We start from the raw sequence: 18,756 nt of genomic DNA on the forward strand, positions 1-18,756 counted from the left end.
TGCTAGGTGCGATGGGTGCGAGGGTGCGATCCCAAGATGCATCGCGTTCGTTGCCGGGAAAACCGGAAAAGGAACTCCAGCGGTTGCAGTTTACATCAACGTTTTGAGATTGTTTACATGGCAGCACCTTCGAAATCTGTACTTTTTGTTTGCCTCGGTAAGTAAGCAGCACATCAGAACAACATGTTTGTCGCGTTTTCATGGCTACTAACTGCCTATTTTCTTTACAGGCAACATCTGCCGGTCTCCGATCGCCGAGGCAGTCTTCAGACATGTCGCGCGGGAGCGGGGAGTGTTGAACCAAGTAAGCACAAAACGCACACGGTAGATCGCCGGGTGAATTTTCTCTCTGGCAGCGGTGATTCTAAAACGGGGATGCAACCGAGGCTCCGGTATTATTAAACACGAAGTGTCTGAAGGTACGTGGGGCGTAATCCCACCCACGATGCTGGAGATACGCCGAAAGTACCCGGCACTGCGAGTCTAAAGATGCGTTGGACGTGTCCGGTGTACGTCAATACCGGTGCGGTGAACGCACCCGCTGGTGTATACCGAGCAGACCAGAATAAGTTCACGCCTCTCGCCGTCGGCATTACAGACCGTTTACAGCGAGCAGTTGGGCTAGCCTTCAACAGGTGCCGCTAGCGGCGCAGTCGCCATGACTGGCCTTTAGCACAGTTTAAGTTTCCGCCGTAGGCTGCCGTGGTGCTCAGAAAAGTGTAGTCTCACAGGCCGCAACTTCACAAAGACTGTCTGTGTGTGGGGCCTTTCGCAATGCACTGCTTTCCGCACAGTTAGCGCGACATGGAAACCTGGCTGCGCTGCATTGCCCTTCTCCAACGGTAGAATTTTGTTCGAAGAACATCGGCAAGCGCGACTTTTTCAGGCCGTAACAAAAACCTGGTGGGAAGCGTAGTGTAGTGCCCACCTATCTGCCTCGCCCTTGTTCTAAAGCATGCCTCGTGTTGTGTTTATGCGATGTGTGCGTGTCATCACAGCGAAACAAGTCAGCTTGGCTGTTTAAGCTGATCGGAGCACGGGTGCCCTGTTTCTTTTCTAGTTTTCACTAGTGCATATCACCTTGGACACGGAGTAGACTATCTAACCCCACTTTACTTAAAGTGTACCAACAAAATGACATTGCCCTGCCGGCATCCCTGGAGCCCTGCCATTTGGAGCTGTCGCTAACCCATACTTCCTACTCGTGATGAGCGCAGAAACCTGGCTTCAGTAAACACTGCGTATGTTTCGTCGCACTGCAGGCCTCTATTATGCACGTTGACGCAACCAGAGCTAAGCCGTAGTGGCAGTTGCCTTGCGCTGGAGGCTGCAGCTTCAACATTATTTCCAACTCTATTGATCCGTGTGCAAACGAATCCATACATGCTAATTGGATAAAAGTGGTCCGACCAGCGGCTCAAAGCCGTTTCATCCACATGGTTGCTGTGTACATAGAACTAGAAATAATGCCGCCAAACACATATGAAATGCGTGAACTTAGGCAGTGGGAGCCAATCCGAACAGAGCTTTAATAAGCTTGATGTGCCATTTTTTTGGGACTAAGTAGTTTCTGAAGGTTTGCACCAATCTTGTCGTCCAATAAGTCCATGCACGGCGACAATCGAAAATAATTCAACATTTCGCCAATAAAGCCACTTCCGCACTTGCCGATGTACCCCGGCCCTATGGAAGGCCACGGTGACAAACGCTTTCTTGAAGGCCAGCCGTGGCGAGTGACGTCACGCCGTCCAACATGGCTGCGCCCAGGCCGCCACTCTGTAAACAGTCTATAACTTAAGATGATTTTTGTCTATAACTTAAGATAATTTTAACTTCTTAATAGCGTAAGATGGTGATTAATATAACTTCTGTAATGTAACTTTTTTATTTAACTTCGATTTTTTTTTCTTGACTTTCTGATTTTTTGACTTCTCGAACTTTCTGATTTAACTTAACTTTTGATTACCCTTCTTTATAACTTAAGAGGATGATTAACAGTCTATAACTTGAGATGATTTTTGCCAAAAAAGTTCCAATTCCAACTCTTTCGGGCTTTTTTAATTTTTATTTTTACACTGGCTAGCCTTCTCTAAGACAGTCACTCAATCTATTATATTTCTACGGATTTTGCTTATCTGGAAATTTCAATGCATTGAGTTGCTTCTGGAATATGGCTCATCAAACTTCACTGTGGGAACTCGCTTTTTCAGGGCAGCCACAATTATGAGAGGGTTGCTTCAGGTTGCTGTCAACACAGCGTGCGATAAAATTCTGCGTATATTTTGTGAAGAGTGATATGTTTTAGGTTGCTTTTAGCACAGCACACACGTAAAGCACTGCTCTACGCTTTGGAAACTCACTTTTTTCAAGGCAATCGTTCGCTTTAATATACCTCGCACACTATTTCTGGAGAGTGGTAAACAATGGTGCCTTCTACTATGCTATCGACACAGCGGGCATAGAAATGCCATTTGCGTTGAAAGCTAACGATGTCGTGTGTAAAGCCATTTGCCATTCAGGTAGGATTACATGACATTGTGCATGTCGCCTCAGCCATTAAACACCCGAAAAGCTAGGAATAGTTAGTCAATAGTTGACGGTGACTGTGACTAGTCAGTGGCCAACAGCAGTTTGGCTGGTTGGGTTAAAGTCACAACAGACCGCTCTTGCCATATGTTGCTGGGAAATGAATGGCGAGCATGTTGCACCTCTATACATCACATCACCACTTTGTTTCTTTAAAGGGGTCCTGAAATACCTTCCGCCGATGCGTGGATGTACATGTAACCAAATAAAGCAATGTATTAGCAATCTCCTCCCGCAAAAATTTTGTTGAAGCGATGAGTATTAGCTGAGAAATCGTAAATCAAAAACCGCGTATTATCGTCGCGCCACGTTTCCTCCTCCTTTCAACTTACTCTCCGCTGTTGACGGCGAGCGAGCCTTCCCTCCCATGATGCTGCGCTTCTCGGTGGTGACGTACTTCCGCTATTGCGCTGCTCACACAGGCCGTCTGCTACGGGCAAGCTTTGTTGACACCATGAATTCCGCTCTCCGCTCAAGGGTGGAAAAGCGAACGAAAAATCTGGCTGCATGTGTGCGGCGGCCTGGCCTTGCCCTTTCGCGGTGTACGTTGCTGCAGAACTTTGCTATCGGCGGCACGCGACTCTTTATCGGCGGCGAACTCGCAGCCGCACGGGGAGGATCCTGCGCTCGCTCCCTTGGATGCACAGCGCACTGTTTATCCAAAAAGCGCCGTATCAGATGTGGCCCCGCTGGTGCCGGGTCTTATTTTGTGGCGGTGGTAATTCCTGGCGGCGGCATGTGAAAAAGACATTTTAAACCGATACAGAACCCGTGCACAAAAGGCCAGTTCAGCTTGGGGCGACGCGTGGTGGAGAGCGGCAACGTTGGCAAAACGTGCTCCTCCGCGGCTCTGAGCTTTCTAGCGCTGAAGCGAGCACCATTTCTTTGACAATATCAAACATCGGTTGCCCTAGGAACAAGGCACAAACCGCTCTAGAAGTCAGTTACGGTTGCATGATCCCGGTTCAGCTTGGGGCCCCACCTCGCGGCATATGGGCACTGCAGGCATACTACTCACTCCCATTTGGAAGTGCGAAATGCGTTTGGCATTACAGGAGGCGATGGTGTGTGTGTTGTGGACGCCTTTGTTTCGCGATGAAATGCGACGTGCTTCTGCGGGTGGATAGTGCTTCCCATGGTCTGGATTATCTTTCTCAAGCGGCGTACGACTCGACCTCGCATGGCGTATGTGCAGTGTGTGTGGCTAAAAGCCATCTCGGCTTGTGCGCCAGAGTTAAGTGACTTGCTGTTCGTCCCCGCAAACCGCGCGCGAGGTGAGTGCCGAATTTACGAGGGGCAGGAGGAGGCAACCCATCGTCTGTCAATCGCGATTCGGACTTGCAACGCATGTTGTGACGCAATTGTGTTCGTTCGAAACGCATCTCTGGATTGTTTGGAAGTTGAATAAAATGTATGCGCCAAACCCGGGCATTCGGCTCAGGGCGTTCTCTGCGATTGCAAGAAAGAAGTGCCACGGGGCTTCAACGTTTTCTTTACGGAACGTACTCAAGTAAGAGAATATTCATGTCGTGTTATGGCCCTGTTGCATTCAACACAAACGGTTAAGCGTTTGTTTACACTTGTTTCATTTGTCGTAAAATGTCCAAGCACTCGTGCACTCCGCTGGCAGATCAGCCAGCGAGCCGACGCTGAGCAGACGACTCATCTCTTTGCCGGAAGTGCGTGAAAAAGCCGCCCAATAGCAGGATGTCTAGCTCATGACGAACATCTGGGAATCGATGATGTAGACATGTGAAGATGGCGGCGTCCAAAAACACGAAGGAAAGGGTGAGAAAGAAGCGACAAACTTTGCAACAAAAGTGTGAGCTTTCCGCTGCGCGTAAAAGAGTAATACTTGGCACAGATGAAATGCGATGAAGCCCGCTCACAAGCATCGCTGCTTATGTGGGCTGGAATGTATAATGTGTACTTTTCCTGTAATAAAGATTATTATTATTATTATTATTATTATTATTAGATGATGTTGACGACCCAATCTAACGATTGCGCTAGTCAATTTAGTGTGCTCAAAACGCCTTTCAGGGCCCCTTTAAGGACCCCCTCAAGGGAATATTCCACAAGGGATAGGTTAACAAATGTGAATTCTTTTTATTGCCACGAGTTTTTATTTGGAAAGATACCCCGCACGGGGCACCTTGAGCAATCTTGGTGACGGTACTGGCGTACCGCGGACCCCGAGCCCCCAAACATAAGCTGGATCCAACCGTGGCGATGTGTTTATAGGTGGAGGGTTAGAAACCACGAACGGTGGCCGTCGGAGCCCAGGTCAAGCTCCGGCGGATGGGCTCCCTGTCTGTTTACCAGGCAGGGAGCTCCGGGACCTCTTTGGCTACCAGGGTAAGGTCAAAAAAGAAAGTACCCCCGTCTCCCTGCTTTTTCCTATGCTATATGGATAATTCAAAACCCCCCATAAACGTGATCGGCCCCCGAAAAGGGGCCGCACCGAAGTCTCCTTTCCTCCCTTGACAGAGTTGACATTTCCAAAACCTGACAATTTTTCCCGCTTTCTAATAATGGAATCTCTTGACAAGTCAAAGCCCGTCACTGCACAGTCTGTTTTTCTCATCTCCAAGTTCCTTGAGGGCATTGTAGGGAAATCCTACAAAGCCAAGAAACTCGGAACAGGGGAAATCCTGGTCGAAATTAACAACAGGCAGCAATTTATCAACCTCCTCAAACAAACCCGCATGGTAGATACAGACATAAAGATCACACCCCACCGCACGCTGAACAGTTCCCAGGGCGTCATCTCCGATCCTGACCTGATGAACGAAACAGAGACAGATCTGCTCGATGGCCTTCGAGATCAGGGCGTGACGGCAGTGCGAAGGATAATCATGCGTCGAAATGACACCGAAATTCGTACGAAACACTTGATCTTGACATTTGACTGCTCAACGCTCCCCGAGTCGGTCAATGCAGGCTTCATACGATGTCCAGTCCGACCGTACATACCAAACCCGCGCCGCTGCTTCAAATGCCAGCGGTTCGGGCACGGTACCAACTCTTGCTGCGGCAAAACGACCTGTGCGAAATGCGCCGCACAGGACCACCCGACAGATAACTGCAACTCCACCACCTTCACTTGTGTTAACTGCGGGGGATCGCACGCACCGTACTCCCGCAAATGTGAGAAATTCCAACAAGAAAAGAAAATCATCAATGTCAAAGTAACTGAGAACATCACCTTCCCAGAGGCGCGGAAGAGGTTCGCCTCTTTCCCTCTGGGGAGGTACGCCGACGCAGCTCGCCGGGGGGCGGAGCGGCGTCTGGTTTCTGCGGGGACCCAGTACCGCGAGTCAGACTTGGTCCCGCCCCCGCCCCCCGCTGGGTTGCCTCACGCAGCCCAACCCGGCACCACGCCGCTTGCTGAGGCAGCAGCGGTTGTGGTGCAAACCACTTCTGTCGGGACCGGTGCCGCTCCCGCCTCTGTCTCCCCGTCCTCCAGTCCGTTGGAGGGTACCGAGGTGATGGACACCACGGGCCCCGCACCGGCTCCCACCGTCACCGCACCGCCCGTGCCACCTCTGGTGCCCCGGACGCCCTCGGCGGTGGCGGCTCAAACGAAGGGCTCCCGAGGGGGGGCCAAGTCCGGGGGGCCCGGTCCGTCGGGCACCCCTCGGACATCCGACGACGAGATGGATGTCGGGCCGTTCCTGCCTGCAACGCAGCGCAAGGAGCGGCCTCCGACGCCCAAGCCAGCAGCAGAAAGGCCCAAAAAGCCAAATCCTAGAGTAACAGCCCCGAAAGACACATGAACACACATACACACAGACTTCAGTAGCTTCTAAATCTCCATAATGGGAAGAGAAAATATTACTCAATGGAACTGTAGAGGCCTCATTAAAAATCTTGATGATGTCCATGAGATATTGCATTCGAACCAGCCAAGTGTGATGTGTCTTCAGGAGATGCATTTGAATCCCAACCACACAAATTTCTTAAATAGGTACATGCTATTCAGAAAGGATAGGGTTGGCTGCACACACTCTTCGGGCGGTGTAGCCATAATAGCCCGAAAATCCCTAGCATGCCATCCTATCACTCTCAACACCGTCCTTGAGGCTGTAGCAATACGCACAATAATTTTTAATAGGTTGGTAACGGTATGCTCAATTTACATTCGTCCTGATTATGCACTTTCCAGCTCTGACTTCGAGGCGCTGGTCGACCAGCTGCCCGAACCGTACATCCTAACAGGCGACCTTAATGCACACAACTCTCTTTGGGGCTCCTCCAGAACGGATGCCCGAGGTCGCCTGATAGAGAAATTTCTTACATCTTCAGGAGCATGCCTTTTCAACAAAAAGCAGCCTACATACCATAACTTAGGACATAATACATACTCACATCTCGACTTGGCTATTGGTTCTGCAATTCTCTTTCCATGTCTTGAGTGGGGCGTGGGCACTGACCCATATGGTAGTGACCATTTCCCCACTTCCCTAGCATATATAGGTAAAGGCCCATGCAGTCCATCTTCCCATAAAAGGTTTAATGAATCAAAAGCAAACTGGAGCACATTCACACAAACATCTCAACTACACCACACATCCATAAAACACCTACACGTGGAGGAAGCCGCCCAACTCGTCACAGCGCACATCCTCGCCGCCGCCGAAAAGTCCATTCCCCACGCCTCTGGTGCCCCGCGCAACCAGAGGAGGCCGTGGTGGAATGAGGACTGCAGGCGGGCGCGAGAGGCCCAGAACAAGGCGTGGGGTGTCCTTCGCCGGTACCCCACATCAGATAATCTCATTTCGTTTAAACGGGCCAAGGCTTTTGGGAAGCGAGTGCGCCGTGAGGCGAAAAGGGAGAGTTGGCGCACCTTCCTCACTTCCATCAACTCGTACACTGACACGCGAAAAGTATGGACACGAATACATAAACTAAAAGGACAACAGACACACAGCCTGCCCCTGGTTAGTACAACAGGGGACACAATGGAAGACCAGGCTAACACACTCGCACAACACTTCCAACATGTGTCCAGTTCAGCACACTACACCAACACTTTCATAAAACACAAAACATCCTGTGAGAAGAAGTCCTTGAGAGACAGTAATAAGTCGACCTCATCTTATAACACCCCCTTCTCAATGCATGAGCTGAAGATCGCACTTAGTACTTGTAAACCTTCAGCTCCAGGCGCAGACAACATTACATACACTATGATTCAACACTTGCACACAGACACACTTGAAACCCTCCTTCACCTCTATAACAAAATATTTCTTTCGGGGCACCTCCCAGGGTCATGGAGGGAGGCCATCGTAGTGGCCTTTCTGAAAGAAGGGAAGGACCCTTCCTCTCCCACAAGTTATCGTCCCATCGCCCTCACAAGCTGCCTGTGTAAGCTGTTCGAGAAGATGATCAATAGGAGACTCATGTACTTCTTAGAGTACAACGGTCTTCTCGACAGCTGCCAGGCTGGCTTCAGGGCTGGGAGATCCACCAATGATCAACTGGTTGCATTGGAAACATATCTAAAAGATGCCTTCATTCATAAGCAGTATTGTATAACAGTCTTCTTCGATATGGAGAAGGCCTATGACACGGCCTGGCGGTACGGCATCTTGTGTGACCTCAAGTCGTTTGGTGTTTCCGGCAACATGCTGAACACGCTCAGTAGCTACATGTCGGAAAGGACCTTTCGAGTGAGGGTTATCAGTGCCCTTTCGAATGTATACGTGCAGGAAAATGGCGTCCCTCAAGGCGGTGTCTTGAGCTGCACACTGTTTATTGTTAAGATGAACTCACTTCGAAAGGCATTGCCACCAACCATTTCCTGTTCTATATATGTAGATGACGTTCAAATATCTTTTAAGTCCTGTAACTTCTCAGTTTGTGAACGCTAAGTCCAGCTTGGGGTGAACCAACTTGCTGGCTGGGCAGACACAAACGGTTTTAAACTGAACCCTGGAAAGAGTACTTGTGTTGTGTTCTCCCGCAAGCGCGGGATTAAGGCAGAACCGGAGATCACCCTTCATCGCGCTTCTATCCCTGTAAAAAAGGAGCACAAGTTTTTGGGTGTCATATTTGATGGAAAACTCACGTTCATACCACACATCAAACAACTTAAACATAAATGCCTGAAAACACTAAACATTCTCAAAGTCCTCTCCCACCGGTCGTATGGTGCAGACAGAGAACTCCTTCTTCGCGTCTTTACCGCCTTAGTCGGGTCTCGGCTAGACTACGGTAGTGTTGTGTATGGGTCGGCATCAAAAACAGCACTAAAAATGCTTGACCCAGTTCTCCATTTGGGCCTGCGCCTTGCGTGTGGTGCGTTCCGCACTAGCCCGGCCCAGAGTCTGTACGCTGAAAGTAACAAGTGGTGCCTGGAACATCAACGAATGTACATAGATTTATTATATGCTTTTAAGGTCTCATCATTCAATAACCATCCTTTTAAACCTGTCCTCAACGATACATCAACAACCCAGCTATTCTCAAATCGTCCATCTGTTCCTTTGCCCTACTCTCTGAGGGTGAGAGAGGAAGCTTCAGGTATTTCCGTTGGGTTTTTAGATGTCTGTACATCATCATCATTTTCTGACGTTATACCACCATGGCAACTGCAGCCTGTTTGTTGTGATGTTTCTTTCATGAAAATAGATAAAAACAGGGTTCCGAGAGCTGCGATTGTGCAGCATTTCTTGTCGCTTCAGGATAAATATAAATGTGCCGAATTCTATAGCGATGCCTCGAAAACTTCAACAACAGTGTCGTGCGCCGCTCATGGTCCCAACTTTATTGCTTGCAGAACCATGAGTGTACACACCACTATCTTCTCTGCAGAAGCATATGGCATCTTACTCATCGTTCAGCACATTCTTAAAAAACAAATTCCTAAGTCCGTCATCTTCACAGACTCTTTGAGCGTTGTGCGTACATTGTCTTCACACAGACCCAGGAAAAACCACATTGTCAATCTTGTCTTTAATTTCATAATGTCAATATAGGCAAATAATTTTCAACTGATCCTGTGCTGGGTTCCAGGCCATGCTGGAATCGCGGGGAATGAGACCGCAGATGAAATGGCCGCCACTGCTGCACATGCAAACACAATGGACATAACAACAATACCCTACACTGACCTCAAGCCACACATCCGACAACACCTTCGCAAAACATGGAAAGCCGACTGGAATACACAGACAGACAACAAGTTACACATAATAAAGCCACACTTAGGACAATACACTAGTGACTCACACAACAGATTCATCGAAGTTGCCCTAGCTAGATTACGGATAGGCCACACACACGCGACACACTCCCATCTGCTCACTGGATCTCCAAGACCCCTGTGTAGCAGGTGTGGGGAGGGCCTATCCGTACTTCACATCCTCATTACATGCAAAGCACTCCAGACAACAAGACGCAAGCACTTCCCTCAACTCTACAGACAACACATTCCACTACACCCAGCACTCTTTCTAGCGGATGATCCCGTGATTCCTGTGCAGCGCACTTTTAAGTTTCTCAGTGACATCAAGTTTTTACATCTCATTTCCTATCACGCGTAGTTTTTTAAAGCTTTATTTCATACCACGCACCATCACAACCTGGCCCTTTACACCAGCCATCCTCACTGTCTTTTATTGATTTTACTTTTGTTCTTGCTTACTGATTTCAGTGTGTACGTTTTCACCTCTCATATTTAACCACTGTTTTGGCGCTCTTTGCCCCAGTTGGCCTTGCGCCATTAACATCCAACCATCATCATCATATTTGGAAAGATAAGTAGACAGTTGATGAGCAGGAAATGGCAACGGCGTCATGAGAACGGTAGTGTCTGTCCCTCAAAGTTGGTCTGTTCCATGATGGTGTGTACCACTGTGAATACACCAGTGGATGCATCCAATGTACCGGTACTGGTATTCGCTGGCTACATAGGTATTCGCTGGTATTCGCTGGCTACATAGCTACAACATCCAACATCCTCTGTGATTCATCTATGTGTGACAGAGGACATAACATGCCTCCTGCAGTCACAGCATGTTTAGAGACCGCACCATATGCCAAATTTATTTCCGCTGCACTGCCATCTTGTCTTAATCTTTGACATCTAACCTTCTTTGTTTCATTTTCTCGTCAAGCACTAGCACATGTCCACTCAGGTATATAAAGTCCCGACTGATTAGAGGGGCCTGAAGATGCAACAAAAGTTTAGTTCATTAGAAAGACTGCCTTGTCCCGATAACAGTGATATCAGTTTTATCGCAAACATCAAACAAATAATCAAGATATTGAAGAAAACATGTGAGGCAGTGGCAACTCCCCAGCCTATTTCTGCCGATTTTCCTGTAATGTCACAGAATCTTGTTTACGTGATTGGCAGCTGGCGACCTACTACGTCCCTGCTGAGAAACAGGGCTGGGTGATCATAGTTTGGGCATCTATAGTTTTGTTTGATTGTATTACTTGACCGGTAACGTGCAGTTAGCACACCAATAACTCTATTCTCTGTGCTGCCCTCTATTGCATCACTCTTGCCCGTATTGTGTCACTAGCACGAAATTTGAAAGTTTTTCAATACTTCTTTCGTTTTTTGTTAACAGAACTTTATCGTTGTTAACTCTTTCAACTCCACGGCTGGACTGGAGTTCCTTCAAATTGAATGGAGTTGTATACAACTTTCATGGCCCCTTTAAGTTATCTTTTTTTAAATTTTTTTGCGGCTATGTTTTAGAAGCTCTCTAAGCACTAAAGCAAGGGTATTCATATTCGAAAATATCCTATTTGATTTGCAGTGCCGAATTTGATATTTGCTCACCCCTAGTTTCCACAGAAGGGCACAGACCATTTACACTGTGTGTTGTTGATATGTATGACTTAAGCACCACATGTGCCAGGGTTGAATGCCGGGGCCGCACGCACTGCCCGTCCTTCTCCCATTTTTGTGCCACCGCACTTGGAAACCTCATTTGCCTCAACGTACACAAAGCAGACGTCGTTCACTTTCTGAGACAGCAGAGTTGCCGTGTCTTTGGCCATCTGAATCGCGTTTCTTGAGGTTCGGAAGTGTAGCTTGGTGTTTGACTATTCCTCCAACTCCGTCGGAGTACATTCCATGCGTGCGCGGTTGTGGGAAGTAGTAGTTGCTTGTCGGGCGCACTGCTCTGCTGGAAATCGAGGAGTTGGTACCTGTTTCTGGAGCGACTGGCAGCTCTATCTCTTACCTATGTCATTTTCGAGCACACTGGGGTAGCGTGACGACGTCTACCCACTATTGTCTGCCCACAATTTTCTCCACAGACAAGCAGGCGTGAGTGGAGTCCCGGCACACGTCATCACAAAAAAATTTCTTTTTCTGAGCAGCACAATTTTGAAATGATTAGGCGCGCTGTTTGACGCGAAGACGTAAGACGAACGGGAAGAACAAGAACAGACGACGGGAAGCCCAAACTATCAACTGTTTGTTTTCATGAAAGGAAGGATTATATGTGACATAAAACATAGAAAACACACGTACACAAAGAAACATTACTGAAAAAAGCAAGACGTTACATGAAGCCAATTTTAGACACCGATAGCCGGGTTGAGCTGCTGCTCACGCACTCCCCCTTTACCCCTGACACCATTGTGAAAGCTTCAAATGCTTTGCACGTTACCTTGTCTTTGGAGCAGAACAAGGTTATTGTGTTTTCAGATTCTGGCCAACAACCACAACTTTCGGCATGTGCGGCCAAATTTCCATTTATAGTGTACGGTGCTCACAAGCATTGTGATGTTGATGTAATCTGTCAAGACAGCGACCTGACTGGCTACGGTCAATTGTTTTAGAGAAATCTCTGCCATGCATACATTAGGCATAAATATTACCGATCACCCTTTATAGAGGTAATTAGAGATAGACGTCACTGAAATTGGCCGAGGTATGGGGCACACAGCAGAAGAGGTCAGCCTTGTTGTGTCCCAAGATTTTTTTACAGGTAGGAAAATTTTTCTTCAGGGGGAATATCTCTGAATCTGCTGATTACATTAATCAGAAAATGATGCAAAGAAATTTCAAACGACTTCGAGGTGCCAATGGGCTACTCCATGTTTGACCATAGAGTAGACTTTCGATAATACCAATTTGAAGAGGCCCCAGGACTTAGTTCGAATTATCAGAAGCTTGTATTATCAGAGGTTTTCATAAATATGACTCTGAGCAATATTACCCACTTGTGTTGTAATGAAACACTCAGATATATAATACTTCACATATATAACACTTCACTGTATATAATTCACAATATGAAAACAAATCACGAAAGGATGACTCCTTTATCTTTGCATGAGAGTTCAAAAGAAAGTTTTTGATGCCAGCAACTGGGCATTGTTGTTGGTGCGTGTGGTTTCACTTTGACACATGTATACAGGTAAAAGGCTTTATTTGTGACGATTAGTGCAAAAAAGGAGGCAAATTTGCAGCTGGAAGCGGCTAATGCAGCAAATATTTTCCGGCAAGGACAAGCAAGAAGTACAAATTAACTGAATCTACGCGATACAGCAGTTTGAATTAGGCGGCTTTAAAATACATTGGAGCGGGCCAACCAAAATGTCAAAATTTGTTTGAATCAACTGAAAGTTTGAATTATCACTAGTCTACAGTATTTGAAATCGCCAAGGGACAGTGTCATCACAGCTAATCCCTGCAATGTGCAAGGTCATGAACTTCTCAATATCACACTTTGGTGTGCCTGGAGGTGTATATACTCGGTGACAACTTAAGAACGGCACCGGAAGTTGCCGCTGTGCCTTATCACCGTAGCCGGATGTTTCCCCGCGCTGCGCAAGTAGGGCGTTACTGGGAATATTTTGAACATGGCGTGAGCCGTTCCCGTGATTTTTTGGACTTAATATGCTTACAAACGACTCCAGTGACGACAAACAAACTGCGTGAGACAAGGCAGACGATATCACGCATTCATGGCAAACCCCTTTCAAAATGCGCATGCACTGACGTCACGGGTCCGGCGCTTTGGCGGAGTGATACACTACATGAGGTGGTGCCGTTCTTGAGTTGTAACCGAGTATAGTATATATATGACTGCTTTCGCTTGCATGGCAGACATCCTCATAGTTGTCCTCTTTTGAGCCAAAGGTGTGTGTTTCTTTTTTGGGGGGAGGGGGAGGGGTTATTGCTTATGCGTAACCTGTATACAGGGTTCAGTTGATGCGAAACATTATACTGTGAAACATTACCATTCCCCATGCATGCTCTTCAGTAATGATACTAGAGCAGGAAGGCATTCCTACCATGTTGCGTAGAACCTTTATTCATTCTTTGCCAATCCCCCACGAGTGTTTCCTGCGTAAGTAAATGTGTGTAAGGTGCAGGTTTTGCTTGCAGACTATTCTAGGCCAGTTCCCCATTGAGTGGGTATGTACCATAAATATGTGGTGGAAGTAGGCTTTTCGTTCATGGATTAGTCTAGGCCAGTGCCGTATACGTGGGCATGTGTCATAGGTGGGTATGTTTTATGAACAGGTTTGGGTTCATGGACTATTATTCTAGGCCAGTCCCTCACAACTGTTTCTTCCTTGCTGTAACAATTTGCTGAAGTGCGATGTGGTTCAGATATCAGCCCACATGAATGTTCGTAAAACGCATCCACGTGAACAGTCATTTTCCGGAACATTTAATTAGCCACACTCTGTTAAGTATGCCCATTATCTGTTTTCACGTTTGTACTCCTTTTTCTTTGTTTCTCAAAATTTTTACATTCCTTTCTTCACAATTTTCTCATTTATTCCGGCCCAGTCCTATCTCTCACCCATCTTACAGCACGAGGTGTTAGTTCACGTTGGCCAATCCCCCAGAGCCAGTGTTCATTTATATTTTAGCTCCAACTTACCTACCAAGTGTGACTGTGGATGCGCAGCTGCTTCAAACGCAGTCATTCTTGTTCCAGTCGGTCCATAGCTTAGGATGGTGCATTGGTTGAGTTGCGGTCTTTGGTGGGCCCCTCCCCCCCCCAAATGTCCGCTCGAGTAACGTGCCCATCCCGTCTTTCCCAGTGGGAGGTGGACAGCGCAGCCACGGGGGAGTGGCACATTGGCAAGGAGCCTGACGAGCGGGCCATCCAGTGCATGCGGGATCACCGCGTCGAAATGGACCACCGGGCACGGCTGGTGAGTGACTATGGACACCGCGGTGGACCCGGGTGGCAGGTGGAGCCTGCCCACACGCAGCGTGGGTCGTGAAGGCAAAGTGCATGTTTGGACTGCTTTTCATTGCACTTTGTCTTAATAGGAGTGATACCAATTTTATCACAAGATTCCAACAAACAATGGAGGTACGTTAAGAAAAACATATAAAGTAGTGGCGACTCCCCAGCCATTTTTTAGCGGTGAGGTCTCTATGAGTTGCAGAACCTGTTTCTTAAATAGGCAGCTGACGACCAAAGCTGACTTGAAATGCTAAGGGGCAGTTGTACACTGATAACTATGTATTTAGTGCCAGCCTCTGTTTATTCGCTGCTGACGTTGTGTGGTGCAAAACGTGCGAGTTTTTCAATATTTCCGACGGAATTTTTTCTTTCTTTCTTTTTCTTTTTCGAGATTGAACAAAGTTTTGTTTTGTCTTTACATCCCCTTTAAGGGCTTTAAGGGGTGCTAAACTGCAGCACCAAGTCAGCATCACCAACGAAAAGGAAAATTGGTTTGCCGCTACTATGATTCGGCGGTTTCGTTCAGGGTCTCCTCTTAACGCAGCGTGTTTTTTTGGTTTAAGAGACCATTGCTTAATATTTCAGCCATTCAATGTTTTAACTAGAAATGAATTTAATAAAGTTTTTTATTTTTACAATTTTTTAACCCTTGCTTGCTTTCGCAATTGCGTGCTAGTATTGATTGATGGCAGCCTTCCCAACCGTGACTTAGCTATAGTTTGTTTTCCAAGAAGCGAGCAGTACAGTGGATGCTACGCTGCTCTCGACAATCCACCCACATCGGCACATCTAACTTGCTGTGACATTCCACAGTGACTGGCTCAGCAAACACAACAACAGTAGCTGTTGGAGCCTTGGAGGTGCTCCCTCCATTTGTCAGGTGGAACTGAAAGGCCCCAGCGCCTATAGTCGCGTTTTTTTTTTCTTTTTCAGCCGCTGCCCACCAACGTCATGGCAAGTTAGATGCACTGATGCGGGTGGGTTTTTGACTGCAGTGTATCATCCACTGAACTGCACACATTCTGAGAAACAGAATATAGGTGTCCCAGTCCTGGATTTCTTTCTTGTGGTGGCCAAATGCACGGGCGCTTGTGTATGTACACTCCGAGAAGACCAGTAGCTCAGGTTAGCTGAAAGCTGCTAATGCAATGCATCTTATATACAGGGTGTCCGGGCTATTATGCACCAAAATTTTAAAAAAGGGCAATTGTGTTACTCGAAGAATACCTAGTCCATAATGTTTGCAGTACTGTGGAGAAGCGGACAGTAATTTTTTTCGTTAATGAGACTTAAAGGGGCCCTAAATAGGTTTCTGAAGGTCGCCATTTTAATCGCGCAATCGCTAGAGTACCCCTTCACGACAATGTATACCAAATATTACGCCTCTGCGTAAAGCAGGGGCCACACAAACACGCAACAAAGGTGCCTTCTTTCTTCCTTGCTCACCTACCGTTTCCCTGCCGCCACACTGCGCCGCTCTGACGTGCGACAGAGTGCTTGTGACGCACCCGTGTGACGCACGAAGCTCTCAACAGTACGGCTGCGCTATTGGTGGGCCCCGTTAAATGCTGTAGCCAATCAGCGTACCCGGCTCTGAAAGAAAAAATGCGGTCGTGCGGCACTCCTGCACCGGCGGCACGGCGTCTTTGATCAAAAACTTTATTTTTACAGGAATGATAATAGAAGTTTGGGGACGTTTGCAGTTATTCATTCTGATTGTAGATATAAAATTTGCTTTTGTTTAAAATGACTACATTCAAACTCATTTGGAATTTGATATTTGATTTTTTGACAGTTTTTTGTAAAAGAACTGCTGGAGGGATGCAGCTGAACAAGGTGCAGGTGAACTGTGCACAAATCAAGGAGTGCAATGAGACTGACAGTATCATTCTATCTGGTCTGCAGCAGAATTTACGGCCGTTTGAAGTTTGGGCCTGGAAGGCAAAACCGGTTTTTCTGGATCCCACCCTCCCAGCCCAATCTTCAAACGGCCGTAACTTCTGCTACAGACCAGATAGAATGATTCTGTTAGTCTTATTGCACTCCTTGATTTGTGCACAGTTCACCTGTACCTTGTTCAGCTGCATCCCTCCAGGAGTTCTTTTACAAGAGGTGTCAAGAAGTCAAATATCAAATTCCAAATGAGTTTGAATGTAGTCATTTTAAACAAAAGCAAACTTTATATCTACAATCATAATGAAAAACTACATAAGCCCCTCAATTTTCATCATCATAACTGTAAAAATAAACTTTTTTGATTTAAGACCAGTGTGCCCCCTTAAGTGTAATTAATTAGCTAACTTGAGAAGTACTGCCCTGATCATTGATGTGTCAATGAGGCACTTGCAGGTACCCATGAGACGCATCCAACTGCAGTATTTTCAGCTACAAATTAATTGCGTACTCATTTATTCTGACTGATAAAGGAACACCGTGAAATAAAAAAAATGCCACGTGACGGCGCTCCCGCACGCCTCGTTATGCAGTGCCCTCAGACAGGCTGCCTCTGAGTTAGCCAGAATGAAGTAAAGAACAGAAAGAAGAAAGCGCAACCGAGTTTATCTGTTACCTCCCACACGCGCCCTGCGAAACTTGCTGTTGCAGCTCCTTCCATGCGGGCCCTTATCAAGGTGATGCGCTGTCTTTTCGGACATGTGACGGGCAAAGCAGTTGCTTTCAATCAACTTATTTGGGGGCGCTGGTTTACAATGCATGTGGGGGCAGCATCACGTGGTATTTTTTCTATTTTGCGGGGTTTCTTTATCAGTCGCAATAAATGAGTACGTGATTAGTTCACCGCTGAAAATACTGCAGTTAGATTCCTGTCGTGCGTACCTACAAGTGTTTCATTGACACTCCAATGATTAGGGCAGTACTTCTCGAGTTAGATAATTAACTGTAATTAATTAAGTCTCATTAAAGAAAAAATTACTGGCCACTACTCCACTGTACTGGAGACATTATGCGCTAGGTTTTGTTAGAGTAACGCTGTTGCTCTTTTTTTAAAATCGTGGTGCATGATAGCTGGGACACCCTGTATATAGCCCAGGTGTTGATATGCTGTGTTACGCTATCAAGAAACATGATTGTAGACGTTTTGCTCAAGGCCCACGCTGGACTTGCTGCCTTGTTGCTCCCCGATGTTCGTAAGTTGAACCTGCCAGACGTTCATGAAGACATTCGCACTGTTATACCGGCCACGAAGACAGCGTACACAGGATTGGTTCATTAAAAAGGCTTCTTTGGCCTGATAACAGTGAGCCAAATTGTGTCGGAAACTTCAAACAAATAATCCAGCCATCAAAGAAAACAGATGAAGCAGTCGCAACTCCCCAGTCATTTTCCGGCGATTTTTACGTGATGTCACGGAATTTTGTGTGGGCGATGGGCGGCCACCGACCAAAGCCAACGCCAAGAAACATGGCTGGGCGATTGTGGTTAGACTTCTCTAGCCCAGTTTGGTGCAAAATTTGAACGTTTTATCAATATTTCTTGCGTTTTTCCATTTTAATTTAAAAAGCATCTCTCGTGGCTGGAATGGAGTCAGCTGAGTTGAGTTTCTAAAGGCAAGTTTTTTTTTTTTTTTTTCAAACTGAACAAAGTTTTATTATCTTCACGGCCCATTTAAAGGGGCCACGAAGACAAAATGCAAGTTTGGTTAATTCAAAACATTCCCTCGTTAGAATCATGCTGGCGCTACTCTTAACGTAAATGTCGCTCAAATAAGCGGTATAATAAGGAAAAAAGGGAATGGCCATGCGACCAACTAGCTTATTTCCTGCAACAGAACCTATGATGTCATACCAGCCAGCTCTGCAATTTGCGGAGGCCAGCAAAAGCAAACGCAAATTAGGCAGAACTTATAAGCTTGCTGAACGAGCTATTTGCACGTAAATTTAGGCCACATTCTTTTTAAAGCAGTAAGAATGGTGGGACAAACAGTGGAAGTTACGAAAGAACACGTAAACATAGAAGTGCCGAT

At 46.8% G+C, this 18,756-nt stretch overlaps 1 protein-coding gene across 1 annotated transcript in view; it reads left to right on the plus strand.

The window, feature by feature from the left end:
• The window catches only part of LOC144166703 (low molecular weight phosphotyrosine protein phosphatase-like), a 21,339-nt gene continuing 2,583 nt past the window's right edge, over positions 1–18,756 (plus strand). The window contains exons 1-3 of the mRNA XM_077696218.1: positions 1–157; positions 231–304; positions 14,623–14,736. Of these exons, the coding sequence (XP_077552344.1) occupies positions 37–157; positions 231–304; positions 14,623–14,736 (309 nt within the window). The 5' untranslated portion in view covers positions 1–36. The remainder of the gene's footprint in view (positions 158–230; positions 305–14,622; positions 14,737–18,756) is intronic.

The sequence above is a fragment of the Haemaphysalis longicornis genome, unplaced genomic scaffold (assembly GCF_048455015.1).
Source record: "Haemaphysalis longicornis isolate Haplotype H1 unplaced genomic scaffold, Haemaphysalis longicornis Haplotype H1 scaffold_184, whole genome shotgun sequence".
Lineage (NCBI taxonomy): Eukaryota > Metazoa > Arthropoda > Arachnida > Ixodida > Ixodidae > Haemaphysalis > Haemaphysalis longicornis.